The 26771-nt window shown below is 41.8% G+C and overlaps 1 protein-coding gene across 2 annotated transcripts in view; it reads left to right on the forward strand.

Moving 5' to 3' along the window:
- The window catches only part of LOC142052494 (LIM zinc-binding domain-containing Nebulette), a 108749-nt gene that overhangs the window by 16478 nt on the left and 65500 nt on the right, over window positions 1-26771 (forward strand). Inside the window, exon 3 of one of the 2 annotated variants that reach the window (XM_075082685.1) lies at window positions 12122-12191. The exons of the other annotated variant lie outside the window; for it this stretch is intronic. Within the exon in view, the coding sequence (XP_074938786.1) occupies window positions 12122-12191 (70 nt within the window). The remainder of the gene's footprint in view (window positions 1-12121; window positions 12192-26771) is intronic. 2 annotated transcript variants of the gene reach the window in all.

The following is a 26771-nucleotide window of genomic DNA, read 5'->3' on the forward strand; positions in this document are numbered from 1 at the left end:
TCTGGTTATAGTAAATTAAGGACTAGGTGGACAGGAGCTGGGAAAACATCAGCATTCAGAGCTCTACAAATAGTCAAGCAACTATCAATTTCCCCAAACAAGTGATGGGATTATTTTTGAATAGGGGAGGCATAATCACACCTTTAGTACGTGGAAGACAGTGGATATGAAACCAGCAGGTAATGTTAGAAATAGACATCGAGGCTGGAAAGATTTTCCATATGCCACAATCTTCATGAAGGCTGTACTAAGTAGACCTTCATAAGCCATTCTGTTGAAGCATAGGAATTCATATCAGCTGTGTTAGCCTCGCAATACAGATTGGTGAAAAGCAGAAAATAACTTGCTGTTCCCCCAAAAAATCAGACCTTAAAATAAGAATACACTGAACGCATAAAAGGAAAAGATTCTGCAGAGTCAGGATGTCATTTGTACCATCATTTTTAAGGTGGAACACTTGAAAAGCACTATCATCAGTTATTTCATTTGTTTGCGGAGTGCCTATTATTGCCATAGTTGAATACCTTTCACCCAGGGGACATTGGTTATAATATATTGGCTCATCAGCTTTATATAAAACAATATGCATCTCTGATGGGGGGGCTGGAGTTCTTAATGTCCTGGAATGACGTTTTGAGGATTGACTATTTAAAATGAGGACAATTGGCTGAAACAGCCTTGCCATAAGTGTGGAATGTTAAAGGAAGATTGACAGAATTAATTACCCAAAGATACCTTGGGAACTGTAGAGTGGTGGTAGTTTTTTTTCAGACACCGCTTTGAAGAGGCTCTTTTAAAAGTTAAAGGTGCTTTTTAGATGTGGTCGCAAATAGTCAACTTACAACTGTTGCCTATATCTCCTAAGCTTCTCCCATCACAGGATAACAGTAGTGTAGATGGTGTCTCTGAACAGTAATTGAAAAAAATAATTGAACTAGGCCACTACCTACACTATGTTCTGTTTTCTCAATGGAAGGAATTAAGAAATACAGCCTTTTGTACTTTCCTCAGTGTTCCATTTGTCACCCTTTTCCCTGCGGGAGAGACGTACTCAGTGGAATATCTTGTTATGGTTTAATTTCATTCTTGCTGTAAGCAGAAAAGCTTTTATTGGCCTTACAAAAAGATGAACACATTAGGATAGTGGCAAATGTGGTTAATTTATATTTTGACTGACATAAAATATTAAGACTTGTAACCATTTCTTCAAGACAAGAAATATGTAAAACAGTGGGGAGAGAAGTACTTACTGCGCGGTAGCATTGGCACAAAGTAGTGGTATGTTAGGGTATACCCTGGGTGAAAGCAGAGTGGGGAGGTACAGCAATGTGACGTTCCAGGGAGGCTGGAGCATGGACCATGTTGTCACCACAGGAGAATCCAGAATGGAAAGGGCTCTGCACATGCTGTATGCTCGTTAAATGTTTATAACGGGCAGAAGAACTTAAAAATCGTGAGTGAATAAAGCTGGCAGCTTTCCCCTTCTGCTCCGTCCACACAGGTTTTAAATGATTCTCCTTGCCGTGGTAGCAGAGAGCCTGCCAGGAGTGCATTAAGCATCGTGATTAATGTCTGTCACATGTTTATTCTCTCATCTTCTTTGCAGCAGGTGGTGTGTATATGCAGTGTGGTTTTTTTTGTAGGTTTAAAGAAAACAAGGCTGTTTGTGAAGATGTGTGTATATGTAAAAGGAGACAACGTCAAAGAAATGGAACGTGTGCTTGGAGCAGAAGGGGCTTGTGGTCACACTAAGCTCCCAGAAACCGGGCTGAACAAGGGAGAAATTGCCTCCAGGAAGGCTCTGTCTCCATGGCAGATGACTTCTGCTCTTGTTGTAGAGACTTCTCTTGAGCCATAGGTAGGAAAATCAGTCATCCTCCCTTAAATTTGGGTTGCCTTTTAAAATATTTAGTCACATTCAGGATGAGGTCAGGTAACTTCAACTTTGAAACTCTGTGGGAAGGCAGCACTGATAGTGGCAGAAAGGTTTCGCATACTTATGCCAACCTCTTGCTTAAAGGGTGTTCTTGTCTACTCTGAACTGGAGTTTCCTCATGTTACTTGATCAGCCCACTGAATGTTTGAGCACTGCCAGGTGTGATGGGGACGTGCATACCAAGTGCAGCCAGTTATTAGAAGGGTGCTTGTACTTAAGTGTATTTACGACTAGAAAAAAGGCTTTTTTATATTTTAAGTGAAGCAAAAAAATCCAAAAACCAAACCAAACCAACCAACAAACAAACAAAAAAACCCCAACCCCTACTATATTACAGTATTTTTCTTTCAAACTATGAGAGTTGATAATTTTATTTAAGACTTTTGGTAATAACTAATAATACATTATTTAAAGTAGTATTGATTTCTGGATAGTTTGGATACCATTAAGTGGAAGAATACATATGATGAATAATGAAATTAATTTCATGAATTTATTGTTATTTATCTGAAAAATATACTGGGATTGTTAGATCTTTGCACAGTTAATTGTATGGTGGAGATGCTTACAGCTGATACACAGATTTATATTTTCTATATATCTAAACTAGTTCAACAATCATAAAACTAAACAGACCTTTTTCCTTTAACTTGAACATGTTCAACTCTCTTTGGCTATTAAATGTGAGGTTGTATTTGAGTATCGTTACCTTGGAATTTTAATCTCATTTACACAAGGTCTTGGTTACGGTTGCTTAGTAACATGCTGTGGAAACAGATTTGTTGATTTATGATAATATATCTACAATATCTTTATAATTAAATATGTTGTAAGGAAAGCAAGTACACAATGTGGGTGTGTATTTCAGCTCAATGTTTCTAATAACCTCTGTCTTCACAGAGTATTTTACAATGAGTGTCTTTGTACTGGTTGATGTTTTATGTAACTCACCTGACAGCCGATTCACACTGTTGTATGTGGTTTGGTGGTAGTTTTGGATAATGCTGATTTGCAATTTGTAGGTGAGTCTGAAATCCTGAGGTTTAGCAATTTATTTCCATGGGACTGCAATTTTGATGTGGCAGTTATTTTGCAAGGCTTGCATTGATATTGGGAATATATTGGGTACAAGCTGTAAGAGAGGCTCCTAGTTCATTTTTACATGGTATTACACTTTTGTTCCCAGGAGAGAGAAGTGTGTTAGAGATTAAGCATCATGAGACTTGTAAAACATCTTTTTTTGACAGCTAAAGGAAATATCTAGAGAAGTGTTGGCTGTTGTGTGTTGCATGTCTTCAAGTATTTGCAATTAGTGTATTTTAAGGTTTCTTGATATCTTTAAGGTCTTTCATTTCTTTGCGAACTGGGCTCAAGATTTCTGTTTACCTCCTCTGCAATATATTGCAGAAGAATTCAGAAACTGAGAAGTTTCTAACACTAGCATGCTTATTGTGTAAAATGTCTCTGAAAGCAAAAATTAAGCAAGCACCTCTGAGGCAGAATGGAGTGTTATTAAAATCCTGGAGCCTGTTTTAAGCACAGACCCAACCCCAGGAAAAGAATATGCAAATAAATTTAAGAAATGTGTAAAAAACAAAACTAAGCATCCTGTATGATGAGACCTGCATTTAGTCTATATGTATTTTAAAGCATACAAAGCTTGTGTTCTTCAACTCAGAACATTTAAACAATTAGGCCGGATACATGGATGATTTGTGCAGGGCCAAACGCATTGGTGTTGCATAATGAAATAATAATAGTTTTGGCTCTCTGCCTAGTATATTTACCTCAGTTTCTGTGTAAAACGAAGTTATTCAGTCTCCTATCAGGCTCAGAAAATTTGCAAAGACCCTTACAAATTGATACCTGTAATTTCTTCTACAGATTTTGTTTTTCTGTATGTAATGCAAGAACGCAAAGGAAATAATTATTTTTAAAGTACTGTTCACATGGCTCTGTTCAGATGAATGTTTTGCTTTCTGCTTTCAAACGCTTGCAAACTATTATGGTTGTTCCGCTATTGTTGTATCCCTTGACTGGAAAACAGTGGGTGGCATTCATCTCACCTACCTTTGACATATCCCATGCCGATGTGCGTAAGCTGAAATCATTACTCTAGTCCTGTTTTATAGCTGGTGGAGAAATGCTTTAAGATTTTAATTAATCTGACACATTTAAGGTAGGTGAAACAGACTTCATTGATTGTTAATTATGTTAACTTAATCTTCATGGACTGATTCAGGTACAGAGGTTTACTTTTCAGGAAGTGGATCTTCAGCATGTGAGAGAGCAATTTTATGATGGCTGGCCCTGAACAGCTGTCAGAACCAAGTATCTTCATTTTCTGGAGCACCTACCAATTCATGTTTCCAGTCCTTTGGTGTTTCATAGGCACTCAAGCAAGTCCGTGAGAGGGGAAGGATTTAAGTTGTTCCATTCAATTTTTAAGCCTATTTTTGAGCTCTGCCTGTCACCTCACTGCACACTGAGCCCTAGGAGAGTGTGTCCCTGCACTGTTGCCTTCTTCAGGTTCTTGTGTTATTCAAACCTGCATCATTAGTGTAAGAATAGAACAAAAAACAATTACAAAAAATTTAACATTTTGAATCTCAAAATATTTATTATCCCAGTTTAAGAAGAAAAATACTTGTTCTTCTGTTTTTGGTGATCTCTTGTTCTGCATCTCCAGACTGCATCTGGAGAACTGTGTCAAGTTTTGGTCCCCACAATTCAAGAAAGACACAGACAGACTAGAGAGGGTTCAAAGGAGGGCCAAAAATATGATCAAAGGGCAGACAAAAGTGCCCTGTGAGGAAAAACTGAAGACATTAAGTCTTTTCTCCCTGGAGAAGAGAAGGCTCAAGGGGGACCCCATCACAGTATGCCAGTACTTAAAAGGTGGCTACAAAGAGGAAGGAGGCTGTCTTCACAAGGAACCATATGGAGAAGACAAGGGCCAATGGGTACAAGTTGCATTGGGAGAGGATTTATCCTGACACAAGAACATTTTTTTTTTTACAGTAAGAACATCATTCACTGCAGCAACGTCCCCAGGGATGTGGTAGAGTCTCCATCACTGGAGGTTTTCAAAGTGCAATTAGACAGAGTGTTAGATAATCTCACCTAGGCTCGTTTTCCCACAAAAGGTTGGACCAGGTGATCTCTTGAGGTCCCTTCCAACCTGGGCTGTTCTATGATTCTATGATTGATCTGAAATTTATGGCAGTATTGTCCTGAGTCTAATAAGTAAGGGCAAGTGTGAATAGCTATGAGGAAAACTAGGTGAGTTCAAATCTAATTTATCTTGTATTGATGAGTTCGTGGAGACTGGATTTGTTATGAGCCCTGTCAAAACTGGCAATGCAGGATTCATTCAGCTATTTTTGAATTTTGAGTTACGTATTGGATTGACGTTTTAAAAAATGTCATATATCCTGAGAAAAAAGTGTTTCACAGCCAATTAAAAATATTACAAAAAGTCTAAATTTAGTCATACACCTTTTTAAAATCTTATTGAAAATATTATAGTAACTTGGCAATAAACAATTCTGATATTTTAAAAAATATTTTTCTAAATGCATTTTTCAAGAAAAAATACACAGTATTGGATTGGTCTCTGAGACTACATGCAGATGACAAGCGGTAAAAGCATTTATGACATCCAGAAATGCGCAGTGACGCTGTGTGGTAGGCTCTCCAATGAGCAGAGCTCTTTTTCTCCCAGGACACAGAATCTCAGTGGCAACCCTGCAGCCAGACAGCACAGAATGGCTGTACACTTTTAGTGTAAGATCTGATGGACTACTTTTTTTTTTTTCCTTTTTTCCCTGGTTTACTTTTTTTTTTTCTTTTTTCCCTGGTTTACTTTTGCCCTTTCAGAATGATTTGATTAATTTGTGTTCAGTGTATGGAATCCTTTTCTATGGTCTTTCATTAAAAAAAATAATTGCTAAATCCAAGTCAGCAATTTATCTCAATTCTCCAAGTTCTCTATTTATTTTATAATATCTTCTGTGTTTTGTCTGTCTTTTATGAAATCTTTATTTACATATAAAGTAAGACATGAAAATTCTTCAACAGAAGGTCAATGCTCATGATACTGTATACCTGGTAAATCTTAAATTTATATAACAAAGATCTGTCCTTGACTTTTTTGGATAGGAATTGGAAAAAAATGAGTACTATTAAAATGTAACTTTTTCTGTTAATTTAAAAGCTCAAGAAAACATTTTGCTTATGTTGGTGATAATTGTGTAGGCAATGAAAGCAGTATTTTTGGAATACTCTGCTGGAGAGTCATGAGACCAGGCTCTACGGAGGTGGTAGTTGGCATTAACCGTGCTTTTTAGTCAGCACTGCGACACCAGTGTGTTCCTTTGACCACATTTCTCGTAGTGCAAAGTTGTGGCCCTAGCTTTAGAGTGGCTGGATTTACTTTAGAGAGAAAGGGGAAATCATGGGTGTGACACCCTGCATATAGAAGGGCCAGAGTTCTCCTTTTTTTTTTATCCAGTGGACGTTCTGTCCACAGCAAATAATCATGCTGCCTTTCACACCATGAAATTGCTCAGTTGGTAATGCAGTTTCTATCAAGTGAGCACGCACTTTGTTCCGCTTTTTGGAGCATTTGCCTCCCAGTTGTGTCAAAACACGGAGGCTACTTTCTGCTGGTGCTTTTAGGCGTTCACCTGGGTCTGCCGGGTGACATTCCCTTATAACTTTTGAAAAAGCAAGAATTGAATAGCTATTATCTGTATGATATTGTTTTTTTCTGTTTGATTAACAAAGGTGAACAATGACTGATTTGAGGTAGAAAAAAACCTTCATTAGTATTTTAGAAATGCAACTATATATGAAGGTCCTGCATTCCTTTTAGATTCCCCCTATGTCTGTACAACTCATATGCGATATGAATAAACTATCTTAGTAAGAAACCCTCTTACAAATATTCCTTTTGTTTCACTTTTGCAGTTGATGTTAATGAACTGTCCAGCTAATAATGTGGATCCATATTTAACAGAGATGTTAGCAGTTGGCCCACGTATGGCTGTTGTCTGTGGCTATTTTTTTTTGTCACTCACTGAGTAACAAACTTCTGGAAAAAACTTGAGGCTGGAGAGCACAATGACCTATAATCTGTCACAGTGAGAGAACCCACAGAAGTGCTTTCTTTGTTAGAAAGAGGATAAAATTCTTTATTGAAAAACCTTGTCTCTTAAGAATTTAATACTCAAACTGTTACATAGTCAGATATTTTAACTAATGGGAAAAATTACATTTGATTTATTGTTACTTATTCTTTTTGGAGGGACCTTTTCCCTGCTCATGTACTTGCAGAGCTAAATTTTCCATAAGATAGACATTTAATATTAAATTTCTGGCCTAGTTATAAATGTACCCATAATCTCATAAATATTATTCTGACATTATCTGTGAAGTGAAAGGGAAATTATGAATACATTTCTTGATCTGCTTTATAATATTTTATGTAAGATGTGTACTTCAGACTATATATAAATTAGTATTTTCTTTGTTCATAGAACAGTTCCTGTGTAATCAAAATCTTTAATTTTTTGCCATTTAAGTTCAGTTTACTGTGAATATTGATTAGATCTTTGACCAGCAGGGGTGGCTTGTGGAAATATATCAGCCCAGTATTAATATTCTTTGTAAATAAAGTACATGGAAAAAATTGTGACTAGGCATTAAGTGTAAATTTACACTGTGTCAATTAATATAGTGATATGTAAAACCAGAAGACAGCGCCTTCCTAACCCTAAGCTTCCTTATTGCTGATAAGACCCTACCTATCTAAAAAGTATACGCTGCCCTTCATGTTTGGGTGTTGCCTTAGGTAATGTTGCAAGCGAGTGACCCCCATACTTGGGGTGTTGAGTCCTTTAATGATGCACTGCTGGAGGGGCTCTGAACTGTAGTGAGAGGGAAAAAACAGAGGGTGTGAGAGTTGGAAGGTGATGGGTGTGCTGGGTCAGGGGAATTCTGGGGAAAGGGGGCTTATTGCTCTTCAAGTGTCTTTATGTTACTTCTGACAAAGAAAAAGAGGGTAAAGACTTGCCCTTGCTTTAGTTGGCTCATAAGAGTAGTCCAGATCACACACAAATTTTTGTAGTAAGTGGCATGCAAAGAAGTGATGTACCTAGCATCATGTCTGAGACTATTTCAGCTCTCAGGCATGAGTGACCAAGTGTCTACCCAATGCAGGTCTGTGATAGCAACCTGTACTCAGGACACACTGGTATATGGTAATAATATCTAGAGATAGAGAAGTGTAATTTTGTCTACCCTAAGTGGAAATACATTAATCTTTATGAAGACCCTCATAAAAATTAAATGACAAATCAATATAATTATTCTCATTATTCTGTGTGTCTTTTTATAAAAACATAGCTAACATATGCATTTGTTTTAGTGCCGCGCATGGAAGTGCTAAAGACTGGAAACCAGCTTTAGATCCTTTTAGTCCATCTTGCACTGCAGTAGGACTAAGTTTACCTAAATTATGCTGAATATATGTTTGCCTAATTTGTTCTTAAAATTCAGTTTTCTTAGAGTCCTTGCTCTATGGTGTCCTTACAGTTCATAGTTTGCCTGAAATCAGTCTTATTTTCTGCAGTTTTATCTTAATCCTTTTTGTTCTTCCTTAGCACATGTGGAGAACAATTGCTAACTCTGCTTTTTTAATAACATTTTATGTATTAGAATGGTGTTACCATGGCTCACCTCAGACTTTGTCTTTTTAGCCTGAAAGAACTTAATTCCTGTGGTCCTTCTTCCTAAATTATACTTTCAGAAACTCTTCTAATTCCTGCTCTTTCTACAGATCCCTCCTAGTTTGTGTTTTCCAGAGTGATATTTACATTTTAACAACAGTATCATAGTGCTGACTTGTATTTAGCCTATCTTCTTATCACTTCCAAAGGCTCTCTTCTCAATTGCTGCATAGGCAGAAATGAGCTAATGGAAAATGTGACTTGGAAGAAAATTTCTGAGAAACTATCTAAAAGGTGGAATATATTTAAGGTGGCTGAAATGGGCATCTCCAGAGCAGACCAAGATGTTTACTGTCTGTAGTGAGCTGATTATGTGTATGCTTCTGTATATTAATTGGATGCAGTAATACTGCTGATGTCAGGAGAAGTTACAATCATCACTAACTGATGATGCCACTAGGGTAGCAGGCTGTGATCCTGGTAGTGTCAGAGTGCATTAGGAAGAACTGTAGCTTCCCAAGGTGGTGGTCCTGTCCAGTGGCTAGATGACTGCCAGGGTCTGAGGGGACCCAAGGTTTGTGTGCAGTTCTTGGTTCTGTGGGTTCACAGGACAATACTTAATTTCTTTACACCTAAGTGTTTCTTTTTTTTAATCTGTTAAATGAGGAGACTGATGTTTGCTACACTCATGAGAAGCACTATGTAAGAACAAACCTATATTCTATTTGTTCATACAAATGTGTTTTGAATTTATATAGTAGGATATTATTACATACTAAAAAAGGTAAATAAAGGGCATACTACCATGATCACTCCCCAGTCTGGTAGTTACTGCTTGTCTACCTCAGGACTTGAACATCCCCATCTCACCCGCCTGGATCCAAAGGAAAAAATGATGCCTGAGGCAGTGGATATGGTCTGAGCCAGGAAGACGAAGTGAAGGAGTAAAACATGCTGTTCAGTGAGAAGATACTGCCATCTCTACGCTCATCATCCTACCTCTTTTCCAAAATGAAGGCCTGCTGTCCTGGGGTTCGTACCTGGTATTTGCAGGTTTTAGTGAGACAAGCCATCTAGAGTCAGGTTCAAAACAGGTACAGGATCTGGAGTATGGCTCTTATACTATATACGTCTTAATATCCAGGTAGGCAATTACACTTGATATTTGAGAAGAGCTCAGAGAGGACCTAGAAATTATGTCTGGATGAGATAGTGATAGTAGTCCCACCTAATGCTACCACAGTGCAGATCCTGCAGGAGGACCATGCCCTGCTGTTTACCTGTGCATGTGCAGCAATTTTGACCAGACTTGGGCTGGCTGTGATTATGTTGCTTTCCACTACAAGGTTTACCCAGCAGGGACTGTATCAACTCTATGCCCAGTGTCAAAATACACAGGGCCTCCCCATGCTGTGGGCTTAAATGGACCTAGGGGAAGGTCAGATGCAGTAGAAAGCAGCAGAGAGGCTGCCTGATTTGGTGAGCTGGTTACGAATGGATGTTGGTTTTGGTTTTAAAGATATTTCTCTGTGACCTTGGCCAAAAAAATTCTCTGAAAGTTCTTTAGCTGGAAAATATTGCTTGTCTTCTAGAGGTGGGAATACCTTAGAGGAAGCATGTTAGGAAATCTTATTTATATTTTTATTTTAAAAAAAGACAATATACTCTTGTTTCTGTCCTCCTACGTGCCTCCAGAAATGAACAGGTTTTTGATCTTCCTGCTGTTGAGGTATGCAGACCCCTTATTCTCTGCAAACCAGGGCATTGCATCAGCAGTGCGGAGCAGAGACAAGTCCTGGTCCCTCAAACAGGGTGCTAAAGTGCTGCTTAGCAACACGCGCCTGCCAGCGCCAGCGGCCGCCCCAGCCCGTGGAGACTGCCAGGAGAGACAAGTTTTCAAAGTGAGATCTTCTATTTAAATATTTCTTACAGTGTACAGATAGCTGGAAAAGAGGGCAGCAGGCAGAATGAAAGCAAAGAAGCTGCGGAGGAGGAATGAGAAATAAAGGAAAGGTGTCAGGCTCTGAGTGAGCAAGGATCCAAGGAAAAAGAAGAGGAGAAGAGAGTAAAATTGGGAAAGAAAACTGCAGGATGTAAGAGGGGATGCGATTAGAGAAATCAGCAGATATTGAGAACTAGAACTGCGAGAAGCAGGATGTCTTCATCTTCAGGACCAATGTTTCGGGGTAAATGTTAACAAAGTGAAATGATGTTGAAATAAGATGGCACAACAGTGATGATGGGATTTCTGTATTGTTTTTCCTTCATTGACCTAATTTCAGAATGTAATCAGAAACAGTTAAATACCATTATGCAGTAACTATACATAATACTGTTCACAGTAAAATGGCATAGTAGTGCTTATTAGGAGAGAGTTAGGAAAAATAAGCAAGTTCTGTGCAAGTTTTTATCCTCCTAAACTCACAGATATAATTTCTCTTTATTTAAGACAGCATTGAATTAGTCTATATTGCTACAAGTGCTTTCTGCCCTTTTCTGTATAGGCACAGATAAGTTAGAGAGTTTCATTTATCATCAGAATTTTGTGGGTATGATAAAATGGAGAGTTGGTGACATTACCCTTTTCTTTCCAGCTTCCTTGGCAGCTACAATTGCCCTTTCCTTCTCCTTTATGCTTCTGTGCTGCTTGAAAATGCTGTCTATTCTCTTATTCTTGACATTATTGCTAATTCTTTGACAATCTCTTCTTTGGTCTCCTTTACTCCCTGGAAATTGTACTTTAGACTTGATAACAACAGTTTTCACCTGGCCATATTGTAAGAGACCTTTTGATACTTGCAGTACCTGGGCACGGAGTCACATGGAGAGGACAAGGGGGAATGGACACAAGTTGCTCTTGGGGAGATTACAGTTGGACACAAGAGGAAAATTTTTCACAGTGAGGACAGTCAACCATTGGAATAATCTCCCCAGGGAAGTGGTTGACTCGGCCATGTTGGACACCTTTAAGAGTTGTCTGGACAAGGTGCTGGGCCATCTTGTCTAGACTGTGCTCTTCCTAGAAAGGTTGGACTAGATGATCTCTGAGGTCCCTTCCAACCTGGGATTCTGTGATTCTGTGATTTCTGATGACATCCAAGTCATTAATCACTCACGTGGAAGTGTCCCCCCACTTTTTTTCATTTTCTACACCCCCACACACACCCCCACACACACCCACCCACACACACACCCCAAGTTTGGGCATGGGTTTTGCCAGCATTTGTGGTATCTTCTAATGCTTTATATGCTGTTTTATGGTGTGGGGAAGAGAACTTCCATCAGGCCTCTCCTTGTTTAATTTGGTAACTCATCCCTGGGCAACCTGATCTCATTGTGGTACTTTATATGCTAGGTGTGCGTAAGAATTTAATAGATGATCTCAGACTTTTCCACATGGCGTTCTGCCACTAAAATGTAAACATGGCAAAAACTGTCCACCTCTTTCCCCCAGGCTCTTGTACTTCTGCACTTCCTTGAGGGCCACTGGCTTCGTCTTCCTGTCCTGCATACGCAAAACTGTGGTATGTAACTTTCACCCCACTTCTTTCTCCCTCAGCTCAATACCATTTGCTACTGCATTTCACTCATTACATCTCCAGTAGTGTCCTCCTTGTCTCCATTTCTGTTTTGAAACTGTTGCCTTGGCTTTGATGGTTTGTCACCTTTTTGTTCATTGAATGTCCAGATCCCCGTGTCTTGTCTCTCTCCAACCTTTCTAAATGTGACCAGGAGCTGCCCTATTTTGTTTCTGATTTTGACTATACCTACTGGATGATACATAACTAGTAATTCCTTTTTCTTTTCCTTCACTTCTACCCTTGTCTTCCATGTCTTGATTCCATTCTCATTCAAATCCCTCCTTTGTGAACAAGCATTCAAAGGGACCTTTAAAGCCTGGCTTTTCTGTTGCATCTTCACTAAGGCTTACTTTAAGAAGTAAAATACAGAAAGTAAGCAAACCCCAACGCCTCCTAACATTATATGAATGTAACATTCCTGCTTTATTCTGTCTTCAAACTGAATTGACCTTCATTACTGCTTCTTCCTGTGTTGTCTATATAGATTATAGCAGCTGTATCAAGGATTTGAGTTCTACCTGCAAAGTACTGGCACACTGTGGGTGTTCTATAAAGAGAAGATGGTGATGACGATTTAGCAAACTTAGTACATTTTGAAATCGGATACATTTTAGTGTTTGACAGCTTTTTTAAAGTATTCCATTAGCATTTTCTTCATCTAATAGAATGGCTCCTGCATTATGCACCTTGCAATGAAGGTATATGGATTTTAAGCTCTTTTAATTGTTTAGAATTTTTTTAGAAACAGTATTTTCCATTCAGCTTGCTGCTGTTCTCATCCAGTCCCCTCTGTCTCCTCAGTTGTGAAGCTTTTGCAGACTGAATTTTCCTCAATCACATAAAGTGCAATAAGTTTATTATTGAACTCTGAGATGTTCTTGGGTACTGTCGTGGTTTAGCGGCAGCTCAGCCCCACACAGTCGCTCGCTCACTCCCCCACCGGTAGATGGGGGAGAGAATCACAAGGGTAACGCTCGTGGGTTGGGATAAGAACAGTTTAATAATGAAAATTAAAAGAAAACAACAGTAGAAATGCAATGTAAAGGAGAACAACGAGAGGCGCAAAGCCCCGGGGGAGGGGGGAAGGGAGGGGAGAGGGGGAACGAACCGCCGGAACAAACCGCACGCGCCGCAGCCGCTCGCCGCCCGCCGACCCGACGCCGCGCCGCCTGCGCGCTGCCACTGCCCCCCCTCAATATACTGGTCATGGTGTCACATGGTATGGAATGAACCTGCCATTGGCCAGTCGGGGTCAGCCGCCCCCACCATGGCCCTGCCCCTCCCAGCCCCCCCTGCCACGCCACGCGGCAGAGCGCGGGAAGCTGGAAAGGTAGCTGACCCCCACAGTGAGGAGAATTAACCCCTTCTCAGCCAAAACCAGCACATTCTCCACCCCTTATTCCATACCACTTACACCATGCCCAGGTCCCATATGATGCAATACAACCGTACCAACCACCACCCCTCCCCTTCCCATCCTTTAACATAATACACAGACATCATTCCCTTAGTTCATGGATCTTCCCTGTAAAATGTCCATTAAAATGTCCATTGAGTTCACGCAGTCCATGACTCTGGGCTCCATCTGTTGTATCAGTCTTTCCGGGTGGGAGAGATGGTGTGTGGCGTTGGGTTGCTGCATACCGAGTCAGTCATCGTTCCATCACTGCTGCACGGCTTGTTTCATAGTTGATCTTCCATGGGTTGGGAGGCTCGTACTCTGATATCATTGATACAACACAGAGGTGACACACAATATTATATAGCAGTTCACATTGTGCCATTCAGTTCATTGACTGTTTTCACCCAAAATCAAATCCCCTTGAGGCACACATCGGATTTCTCCATCCTCCCGCATCACCCACCAAGTGCACCCAGGTCCTCGAGCAAAAACAATCCCACGAATGGGTTTGCCTTTGCCAGAGGCAGGAAGAACCCAGACTGTTTTGCCCAGCATACTTTTTGTGTGCACTACAGGGACTCTATCCCCTTCCACAGTATGTAGGATTTCTGACTGGGCAGGGCCAGCTCGGTTGGCAGATCCCCTCGTGTTGACTAACCACGTGGCTTTTGCTAAATGTGTATCCCAGTGCTTGAATGTCCCACCCCCCATTGCTCTCAGTGTGGTTTTTAACAGTCCATTGTACCTTTCAATTTTCCCAGAGGCTGGTGCGTGATAGGGGATGTGATACACCCACTCAATGCCGTGCTCTTTGGCCCAGGTGTCTATGAGGCTATTTCGGAAATGAGTCCCATTGTCTGACTCAATCCTCTCTGGGGTGCCATGTCGCCACAGGACTTGTTTCTCAAGACCCAGGATAGTGTTCCGGGCAGTGGCGTGGGGGACAGGATATGTTTCCAGCCAGCCAGTCGTTGTTTCTACCATTGTAAGCACATGGCGCTTGCCTTGGCGGGTCTGTGGGAGTGTGATATAGTCAATTTGCCAGGCCTCCCCATATTTATATTTCAGCCATCGTCCCCCATACCACAGAGGCTTTACCCGCTTCGCTTGCTTGATTGCAGCGCATGTGTCACATTCGTGGATAACCTGTGCAATAATATCCATGGTCAAGTCCACCCCTCGATCACGAGCCCACCTGTATGTTGCATCTCTCCCTTGATGGCCTGAGGTGTCATGGGCCCACCGAGCTAGAAATAGTTCACCCTTATGCTGCCAGTCCAGATCCACCTCAGCCACTTCAATCTTGGCAGCCTGATCTACCTGCTGGTTGTTTCGATGTTCTTCAGTGGCCCGACTCTTGGGGACGTGAGCATCCACATGCCGTACCTTTACAACCAGTTTCTCTACCCGGGCAGCAATATCTTGCCACAATGTGGCAGCCCAGATGGGTTTGCCTCTGCGCTGCCAGTTGCTTTGCTTCCATTGCTGCAGCCAGCCCCACAGGGCATTTGCCACCATCCAGGAGTCAGTATAGAGATAGAGCACTGACCACTTTTCCCGTTCAGCGATGTCTAAGGCCAGCTGGATGGCCTTTACCTCTGCAAACTGGCTCGATTCACCTTCTCCTTCAGCAGTTTCTGCTACTTGTCGTGTAGGACTCCATACAGCAGCCTTCCATCTCCGGTGCTTTCCCACAAGGCGACAGGACCCATCAGTGAACAGGGCATATTGCTTCTCATCTTCTGGCAGTTTGTTATACAGTGGGGCTTCTTCAGCACGTGTCACCTCCTCCTCTGGTGATAATCCAAAATCTTTGCCTTCTGGCCAGTCCATAATCACTTCCAAGATTCCTGGGCGACTGGGGTTTCCTACTCGAGCCCGCTGGGTGATCAGTGCAACCCATTTACTCCACGTAGCATCAGTTGCATGGTGTGTAGAGGGGATGTTTCCTTTGAACATCCAGCCCAGCACTGGCAGTCGGGGTGCCAGGAGCAACTGTGCTTCAGTACCAACCACTTCTGAAGCAGCTCGAACCCCTTCATATGCTGCCAATATCTCTTTTTCAGTTGGAGTATAGCGGGCTTCAGACCCTCTGTATCCCCGACTCCAAAACCCTAGGGGTCGACCCCGGGTCTCCCCAGGTGCTTTCTGCCAGAGACTCCAGGTAGGGCCATTCTCCCCGGCTGCAGTGTAGAGCACATTTTTTACATCTTGTCCTGCCCGGACTGGCCCAAGAGCTACTGCATGGACTATTTCTCGTTTAATCTGTTCAAAGGCTTGTCGTTGCTCAGGGCCCCATTTGAAATCATTCTTTTTCCGGGTCACTTGATAGAGAGGGCTCACGATCAGACTGTAATTTGGAATATGCATTCTCCAAAAACCCACAACGCCCAAGAAAGCTTGTGTTTCCTTTTTGCTAGTTGGTGGAGACATGGCTGCTATTTTGTTGATCACATCCATTGGAATCTGACGACGACCGTCTTGCCATTTAATTCCTAAGAACTGGATTTCTCGTGCAGGTCCCTTCACCTTACTTTGTTTTATGGCAAAACCAGCTTTCAGAAGGATTTGGACTATTTTCTCTCCTTTCTCAAAAACTTCTTCTGCTGTGCTGCCCCACACAATGGTGTCATCAATGTATTGAAGGTGTTCTGGAGCTTCTCCCTGTTCCAGTACAGTCTGAATCAGTCCATGGCAAATGGTAGGACTGTGTTTCCACCCCTGGGGCAGTCGATTCCAGGTGTACTGGACGCCCCTCCATGTGAAAGCAAACTGTGGCCTGCACTCTGCTGCCAGAGGGATTGAGAAGAATGCATTAGCAATATCAATTGTGGCATACCACTTGGCCGCCTTTGACTCCAGTTCGTATTGAAGTTCTAGCATGTCTGGCACAGCAGCACTCAACGGTGGAGTGACTTCATTCAGGCCACGATAGTCTACTGTTAGTCTCCACTCTCCATTAGACTTCCGGACTGGCCATATGGGACTGTTAAAGGGTGAGTGGGTCTTACTGATGACTCCTTGGCTCCTCAGTTGGTGAATGAGTTTATGGATGGGGATCAGAGAGTCTCTGTTGGTGCGATATTGCCGCCGGTGCACTGTTGTGGTGGCGATTGGCACCTGTTGTTCTTTGACCTTCAGCAACCCCACCACAGAAGGGTCCTTTGAGAGACCGGGCAAGGTAGACAGCTGTTCAGTTTCCTCCGTCTCCAAGGCAGCTACACCAAAAGCCCACTTGTAACCTTTTGGGTCCTTGAAATACCCTCTCCTGAGGTAGTCTATACCAAGGATGCACGGAGCCTCTGGGCCAGTCACAATGGGGTGCTTCTGCCACTCATTGCCAGTTAGGCTCACTTCGGCCTCCAATACAGTTAGCTCTTGAGATCCCCCTGTCACTCCAGCAATGCTGATGGGTTCTGCCCCTATATAGTTTGATGGCATTAAGGTGCACTGTGCGCCGGTGTCCACTAAAGCTTTATACTCCTGTGGGTCGGACGTGCCAGGCCATCGGATCCACACAGTCCAGTAAGCCCGGTTATCCCTTTCCTCCACCCGGCTGGAGGCAGGGCCCCTCTAGTCCTGATCATGGCAGTCACAACTCACTTCCTGTAAATGTGAATCAGGAGTCCCTCTATTACACTTAGAAATAAAATCTGCGCTTCTACTCCTCTGTCTGGGGACTTGCTCGCTGGAAACTGGAGCAGCAGCTTTCCTGGAAGAGCCTCCCTGAGTGACTGTTCTTCCTTGCAGTTCATGTACTCGTGCCTGTAGGGTCGAAGTAGGCTTGCCATCCCACCTCATCATGTCCTCTCCGTGGTCACGCAGGTAGAACCATAGGGTGGCCCGTGGTGTGTATCCCCTTCTTTGAGCCAAAGGACGCTTATTCCTAACAGCTGAGACACTGCTCTGTCGAGGTGGGGAGGAGGACAGATCTTCTTTGAGTTGCTGGACCTCTTGGGATAGTTTCTCCACAGCAGAGACAAGTGAGGAAGAGATATTTGTGTCATAATCCCGGAGTCTATCTATCACCTCTGCCACCGTTGGTGTCTCGTCATCTTTCCAGGACATCACTGCCAATGAGTTTGCATGCGAAGATGGTGCGCTCCGTACAAACTTCCGCCACATGGGTCGTGTGCACTCGGCTTCATCTGGATCTTTGGATGACCGTTGATCATCCAGGTCACCATAAATCACCTCAAACACAGCTAATTCCCTGAGATACTGGATGCCTTTCTCCATAGTTGTCCATTTTCCTGGGCGATATGTAACATCTTCTTTAAAGGGATACCTTTCCTTCACTCCAGACAGGAGTCGCCTCCAGAGGCTGAGGGCTTGTGGTTTTTTTCCAATTGCTTTGTCAACGCCCCCTTCCCCAGAAAGGGATCCCAATTGTTTGGCTTCTTTTCCCTCTAGTTCCAGGCTGCTGGCCCCATTATCCCAGCATCGGAGCAGCCAGGTGGCAATGTGCTCACCTGAACGACGGCTATAATCTTTTCGCATATCTCGCAACTCGCTTAAGGACAGGGATCGGGTGGTCTCTATTTCATTTATTACTTCTCCCTCCTCTCCCCGCGATGGCCCTGGTTCTTCATCATCCCGTTCTAAACGAGTTGATGTCCGCTTCCAATATTTCGTCTTATGTATGGGGGCAACTGATACTGGTACGGGTTTATTTTCTGAGCTAGCTCCGGTACTTGTTGTGGGGGTTTGAGTGGCTGCAGTGCCTGTTGTCAGAGCTGGATTGTCTACAGTGCCAGTCACTTTGCATTTCAATCCAGAGACATTCTCTTCCCCCTGGGGGCACTGAATACTGTTGAGCAGGGCTCGGTATGCATGGGCCAGACCCCAGCACGTTGCAGTTATCTGTGTCTCTCTGGAGTTCCCAGCGTAACAACATACTTTCTCCAAATATTCTACTAGTTTTTTAGGATTCTGCACTTGCTCGGGGGTGAAACTCCAAAACACTGGGGGTGCCCACTGCCCTAGGTATTTGCCCATGCTATCCCACATGCCCTGCCACTCGTAACTATCAAGCCTCGGGGCAGATTTCTGGGTGATATTCTTAAGTTGCTTAGTCAAAACCAAAACAACATGCCCAAAAACTAACAATGACTGCACCTTAACCACCCAAGGATGTTCAAGATACAAAAACGTTGTTGTAACAAAGGCACAGATATCATAGAACAAAGTTGCAAAGGTATTATTCTGTATTTCCTCCATATAAAATCTCTCCGAGGAGGAGGTATAATTGCTAATTGCCTCAACAAGGTGGTATCCGAAGTACAGTAACGGTTTCAGCAAAAACCCCAAATACCAGATAAAGCTGAAAACGAGTGTTTGTATAACAAATCTCGTAGGCAAAACATTACTAATCACAGCAGAACACAGCAGACTCAAACAACCAACACCGATTTTTAACACCCACTGCAAAAAGGACAACATGGTGCTGGGACCAGCAGCTGTTGTTATCTCCAACCCTCGAGCCCCACGTTGGGCGCCAAAAAGACTGTCGTGGTTTAGCGGCAGCTCAGCCCCACACAGTCGCTCGCTCACTCCCCCACCGGTAGATGGGGGAGAGAATCACAAGGGTAACGCTCGTGGGTTGGGATAAGAACAGTTTAATAATGAAAATTAAAAGAAAACAACAGTAGAAATGCAATGTAAAGGAGAACAACGAGAGGCGCAAAGCCCCGGGGGAGGGGGGAAGGGAGGGGAGAGGGGGAACGAACCGCCGGAACAAACCGCACGCGCCGCAGCCGCTCGCCGCCCGCCGACCCGACGCCGCGCCGCCTGCGCGCTGCCACTGCCCCCCCTCAATATACTGGTCATGGTGTCACATGGTATGGAATGAACCTGCCATTGGCCAGTCGGGGTCAGCCGCCCCCACCATGGCCCTGCCCCTCCCAGCCCCCCCTGCCACGCCACGCGGCAGAGCGCGGGAAGCTGGAAAGGTAGCTGACCCCCACAGTGAGGAGAATTAACCCCTTCTCAGCCAAAACCAGCACAGGTACTATGTAAAGTAGTATTTAATTTCCAGACTGTATCAAGAAAGGAAGAACTTCACAGTAAGTTCTGCTGAGTTTGAATGGCTCTCACTAGATGTGGGCAAGAGATCGTAAGCAGTGTCATATGAATATTTGTTTCAGACAGTAATTCCTGCTGAGCAATAGACTAACTGTTTAAGGTTTGGGGAGACTGGTGCAGAGATACTGGGGAAAGGCTACTTCTGCATGAAGGATGGCAAGAAAGGCTGGAGTAAAGCCTGAGATGGACCAGAAAAGTCAACTGCTTCATGAAGCAAGTGGAAGCTAATGGAGCTGCTGAAAATGGGGTGATCCACACGTTTTCTGTAGGCATTAAAATCTGCAGAAGTAAGGTGTGCGTATCTGAGGTCAAGACAGCTGAAGCTAGAGATGGCTTTAAAAGAATAGCATAGGGAAAAAAGCAGGTGAAAATTCAGGCAGAAATGGAGTCAGGCTGTAACGTGTGAGAATAGTTGTTTTGATCTGCAGTAAGCTGTGTTGAACATACACATTTTTGTTGATCACACTTATTTTACCTAGCTAGTAATCATAGAATCATTAAGGTTGGAAAAGACCTCTAAGATCATCAAGTCCAACCATCAATGCAACACCACCATGACTCCTAAATCATGCCCTGAAGTGCCATGTCTACAAGTTTTTTGAACACCTCCAGGAATGGTGACTTCACCACCTCTCTAGGCAGCCTGTTCCAATGCCTGACCACTCTTTCAGTAAAGACATTTTTCTTAATATCCAAGCTAAACCTCCCCTTATGCAGCTCGAGGCCATCTCCTCTTGTCCCTATTGCTAGTGACCTGGGAGAAGAGACCAACACCCACCTCACTACCACCTCCTTTCATGTAGTTGTAGAGAGCAATGAGGTCTCCCTTCAACCTCCTCTTCCCCAGACTAAACAACCCCAGTTCCCTCAGCTGCTCCTCAGAAGACTTGTGCTCTAGACCCTTCACCAGCTTCGTTGCCCTTCTCTAGAGATGCTCCAGCAACTCAGTGTCCTTGTAGTGAGGCGCCCAAAGCTGAACCCAGCATTCGAGGTGTGGCCTCACCAGTGCCAAGTACAGTGGGACGATCACTACTGTACTCCTGCTGGCCACACTATTCCTGATACAAGCCAGGATGCTGTTGGCCACCTTGGCCACCTGGGCACACTGCCGGCTCATGTTCAGGCGGCTGTCAATCAACACCCCCAGGTTCTTCTCCACGGGGCAGCTCTCCAGCCACTTTTCCCCAAGCCTGTAGCGTTGCATAGGGTTGTTGTAATCTTTGTGTGTGCATTGTGACTGTGAGATGTGTACACTTGAGAGTTATGAAGCATTTCACTAATTCCTAAGGCAATGTGTTGGTTTAACTGGTTTCTGTTGGTGCAGGTATGCTGACAGAATTTGTTTTCCAGTTTTGAATATTTTTAATGTATAAGATCCAAGTTCATCTTTAAAGTATGCAAGGAATGGAAATTTCCACTGTCAGATTTTCCTTGCAGTGAAATATTTTGCCTCCCACATACTGTAGTAGTATTATATTCACAGTCCTACACAGGGTATGCCTGATCTGTTTCTTCATCTTGTCATGCTCAAACAGGGGCTGAGGTGTAACTTTAGATGTCACTGTGCAAGTACATGTAGATTTGCATCATTTCTGTGGCTCTCTGAGCTGTTAATCTTGGAAAAGTAATTGAAACATTGTGCCAGTGTCTCTACCAGAACATAGCTGTGGAATGGTAGAAAATAGATATAGTAAGATAAAGTCTTGCAGAATTACATTCTGTGTGCAAGACTCATAAAATGTAGGACCTACTTATTTATCTTTATAATAAATGGAGAAAAGTTCACACCCAAAGGAGAATTTCCACTAGGTAGTCAGAATTTTCCAGCAGTGACTCAAATAAACCAAGACATTAAAAGTCTTGGGTTTTGCAGTTTTGTGTAGTACTCCAAGGTTACATCAGCTGTTTGAAAGGTGGTAGAGAAAGTTATTTCCATGTCAACCACAGTAACAAGCACAGGTCTATCTGCAATGTCTTGGGAGCTTCTACACTTGATTTTTAGTGTTCTCATTCTGAAAGTGATTTTGAGTTGACTTTGAATGTGGAATACTATTTTCTTTTTTTTTTCTCCTAGCATCCTAGATTAAAGTTACCACAGCCTGGGGAGGGTACAAAGCAAAGAAGTGCAGACTAGTGAACGGTTAACTACATTTTAAATGTAATGTTTGCATTGTAAGGTTAGACACTGCATGCGTGCAGTGGAGGTTCTTGGAAGGCCTTGGCAATTGCTGAGCTGCCTTGAATGGTAAAGGTTTAGAAAATATGTGTATGCCTGTTGCTGACCTACTATGAGAAAAGCTGAAAAGCCACTGCTCCTGCTGGGTGTCACTTACTGCTGGGTGCTCAGCAGTTGGGACAATAGGATGTATTATTTCAGTAGGGCAGAGCATTTGTAAAAGTTTCTAAGCCACTCTTACTGAAATGAAAACCGAGTTCCTTTTGTTTCATTTTTTTTCTTGTAAAAATAGATGGAGACAGTTGTGTTTTGTGTTTTTTTTTTTTTAAACTCACTTTGAATGCTTATGACTTTGAACTCTCCCAACTTTGTTTGCCACACTCAGCACTTTTTTCTGTGAGTCTTTAGAAATGATTCTGTCTGTGATTGTAATCAGCTGTATTGTTGGAAAACTTGTGTTAAACACTGCTTGCTGCATGGATGTGATTTATGGTGGCTGCTACAATTCATGGCTTTATTGGCTGGGGATATCAATAAGAGATTGCAAGGGAGTTATTTCACTGAGCTGCATTTGATCATCTTCTAGCTACTCTCATTTTCAACTGATGTCAGAAAAGTGCAAGGTCTCACAGGCGTGAGATGTTAGAGTCTTGGCATAGTGACTAGACACATGGGCCAGACTGGCTGGTGCATTTTGCCTGGGAAAAAGATGCAAAATTCTGTCATTACATATTTAACAAAAATTATGGAGAAAACTGATGGAAACTGTGCATGTTCCTTTTAGGGCAAATTCTGATCAGTGTAACTATTCAGTGACAGCAGTAGTGAGATAACATGATTATTAGTGTAAAAGAAAGGTGCCATCACGGTATCAAATTTAATAGCTGCAGTTTAAATGCTTGAGTTGTCACAGAGTTTGGCACAATTGTAGTATTACTATTTCCAGCTGTTTAGTATTGAGCATTAACTTTTGAGATTGTTAGATGCTGTAAGTTAGAATGCTTTCTTGTTTGAATCAGTTACAAAGGAAATTAAGTATCTCTACCAAAATGCTTATTCAGTAAGTTAATGTAATTTAACAATATACTATGCAAAAGAAGCCAAAAAATCAAACTAGAAGATTGTTTAACGATTAGCAGATCTTTCATGAATAGACATTGGGAGAGACTGGAAAAGGATAAGTATTGCTTCCTTCTTGGATTTCTAGCAGAATGATTTTATGATGATTTAAAATACAAGACCAAATCACTTCTCCACATTAATTTTGATGAGTTTGGAAGAATGAAAAATCCAAGAAGTTATAAAACAGTTGATGACATCCAGAAAAATCTATGCACAAAAGGTCAGAGAAATTTTGCATGATTCAGCGTATGAATAATACATTATTTTTCAGAGAATATTTTATGAAGTGATTGTCCTTTGTTATGTTTATGTGTGAGAATTAGGTTTTGTCACCAGCAAGAAGAATTCATTTTCCCATAGCTTTTTCTTAAATGCTAATTTATTGCTATGAAAGATGCCAAAGTGACAGATCTGAAGAATGAAGCCCTCTATTTATCTTCTGAATGGATGGAGCATGAGTAGCAGCGAAGCCTTTCTCATGCTCTTTTGCAGTGTGCCACAATCTTTTTACCATGTCCTGAGCATATTTTTACCAGTGAGAGGTGCTTATTCATTCCATGGTTTCCCTAATGGACTACCAAGGGTATCAATTAGTGACAAGTGAACAGCAGCTTTACAGCTTGGATACCTGCCCAGTAGGAATAGAAACTACCAACTCTTTCACATAGGCCATCAGAGTAGTGAATTAGTGTCACTGCAGATAGGAGCTGTTTGCAGTTGAGCAAAGGAAGAACAGAAGGATCCTGTTTTTACCACCAAATGTCTTAACGTGTGGAAAAGGATTCCAGTTTAACTCAATGATCTTTAGACTGTGGAATAATTTTTTACCTCTGACACTAAACTTGCAGTATTACAGATGCTGCAGTAGAGGAATAAGTAAATAATAGATGAAATATTTTTTGTATGTTTTCTCAGTGCCCTTTTATCTACTATATATGAGGTTGGTATGAGTGGTACCGGTGCTTTTAAAAACCTAGGACTAGAAAATGGGATTATTGTGGTTTAGAACTAGCATTTATATTCCAGTTTTATTTGTGCTTTGGTTGGTTATGGGTACTGAATTTAATTCCTTGGTCCTGCAAACATTCGAATAGAAACAAGAAAAAAACCATAGCAGAGAAGAGCATGATAAATTGGCATCTTGTATAAAACGCACCTAAGATAAAAGCAATACTTGTTTAGATAAGTCTTGAGCATTCAGGTAATACAGCTTTCCATGTTCTTAAGAATTGTTCCTGTGCCTCATCCTGTATTACATCAGTTATTCTACAACAGATCTGTTCCTGTGAGCCTTTTCCAGGCTTGTCCAGACTTGCATATTGAATTTGAAACTCTCCTAATTCCCTCCTACTTCCAACTCCCGTGTTGTTAGGCTCATGCTCCAAATGCAGGCACAATTCTGTCCTTTGCACTGGTCCTGGCTTACACAAAACCCAGTGCATAATGTGGGAGAGAAGCTTGTAGGTCCTGTGTTTCTTTCACAGCCCTTTGTAGGGTGACTGTGTGGGTATGCTCAGGAAAGTGAAGTTTAATTAATAAGGGGTGAATTTGTAACCTATTAATTATATCAGATTAAACTAGGCCACTTTACTTATGAATGAAAATGTCCACATGGGGGTTTAATATGTTTTAACTAATGCATTTTAAACTCACACTTGAAGTCAATTTGGCTCAGTGTTCACAATTTTCCCTGTGCTGATATGCCCATAGAATTTTAAATACGAAAAAGATTTGCTGCAATTTCTAATAAAGATATTTTTTTTTCCCCAGGAAAAAGATTTGCATGCTTTATTTATCAGTGATTGAAAACAGTAGAAGAGGTGGAAGCTAGATGCTGAACAGAGTTGGTGCAGTGCTCTTTTCTCCTGCTCCCAGCAGTTTCCATAACTGAGAATAAGGATTTTGGGAACAAAGTTCCTGTTTCAAAGCAGGCTGAACTCCCATATTTCACTGCTCATGAACTCCAGATATCAGGAAGCAAGCATCTAGGATGGCATACTCTCTCATACTTAAGCACTGTGTGGTTTTTTCCTTTTTTTTTGTCCTGCCTCCCAAATAAGAGTCTAAAACATCCCACTATAGACTCATTCTGACTGTGTTGACCTCTGGCTCAATGAATATTTAAATACTTCATGAAAAGTTAGATATCTCTGAGGAAAGAAAGATTAAAGGAGACCACTCCAGAGTACTTAGTGATGCAGCAATTAATGCAAGGTGGTGCCTAATAATGCTTTGGGTCAAAGAAGATTACAGGTCTGAGAAGGTGAGGTAGTGTTTCTTAATATAAAAGTATTAACATTCAATTTGCTCAGAAATGATATTTAAAAAATTTGGCTCTTTTATTGAAATGAAAAACCAATTTGTTCAGACTTCAGTTTTGGTGAAGAAAGTGAATGGATTGGAAATGGAAGTAACATTGCTCATAAGACACAAGCTGTAATCCTAATAGAATTTTTTTTTTCCTGTTTTAAAAGTGTATGTGAGAGAGGGGGGGGCAATTTACTTATTGAATGGTTTTTGTTTTTTTAACTTGTAAGCATGTAAATCTGGAAGAATTGTTACATTGTTACATGGTATCTGAATGAGGGTGACATTGAGGATCTTGAGTAATAATACTGATTTCTTTTGTAATAGAAGTAACTAATAAAACACTTTCATATGGCTTCTCTTTAGTAAATATGCTTATAATTATTTGAAAAAGATCATAAAATATGGCTAAATTGTGTGAAGCTTTTAAATATAAGTTTTTTTAAAATGAGCTTTTCCTAGTTATTAAATTACGCTTTTTTTTTAAAATAGTCATAACGAGCCGTTTTTTTCTCTTTTACCATGTCAGAAATTTTGAAATTCCCATTGTACTGTCTTTGCCAACACTTCCTTGATTTCACTGTTTTCAGAAGACAAAGGAAAATTTTTTGGGACTGATTTTCCTATTACTTACATTTGGGTTTAGGAGGAAAACTCCATTTTAGCAAAGTCTCATCTAGCAGCCTTCTGATTCACCTTACCTCTTGTTTAAAGGGGAAAGAACTAAATCGCTCTTTAACTGTGTAACATCTGTTTTTTCTCATGTAATTGCAAGGAAGTTGAGTTTGGATTACTACTGGTGCTCATGGGGCTACGTGACTGGCATTGCTGAAACTAGAGGGACATTAGTTTTATGTAGCAGGGTGGTGGGCGAGAGGTAGTGGTGCATCCCATCTTTTGACAGTAACTTGGTGTTAGGTTCTTGCATTGACCTAAGCTGATTAAGAAACTGTACTTGTGGCCTATTTAAATTATTTGTAATTTCAGCTGAGATAAATCTGTGGCTTGTAGTTCCTGCCCCAATTTCAAGTGGAATAGTGGTCCAGATAACTTCAGTATCTGTGAAGATGCTTCAGTCAAAGTGTTAGCAAATAAAGGTCATCTGATCATCCTCTGATCTTTTTGGTCCACCCGTTGTTGATGTCAATGTGCCTCTCAATTATTTCCTGCTCACAGAAAGCATGTGCTGTGTTAGCAGTGAGTAACTTTTTCTTTTTTTTTAATGTGTGTGTTGGACACCCCACTGCCTGTTGACCAGGTTTTGAACTACCGTATTGTTTCTGGTTCTTTCGGAATTGTTTCCGCATTGAGAGATGCTGTGTGGAGTGAGCAGATGGACAGGATTTTCTGGACAACCTTAAGAACAGCTATGATGAAATACACACTCTGACTAAAAGGACTATGATCTAGCTAGATCGTGGGCTCTAACTAC

This window comes from Phalacrocorax aristotelis, chromosome 2, assembly GCF_949628215.1.
Source record: "Phalacrocorax aristotelis chromosome 2, bGulAri2.1, whole genome shotgun sequence".
NCBI classification, from domain to species: Eukaryota; Metazoa; Chordata; class Aves; order Suliformes; family Phalacrocoracidae; genus Phalacrocorax; species Phalacrocorax aristotelis.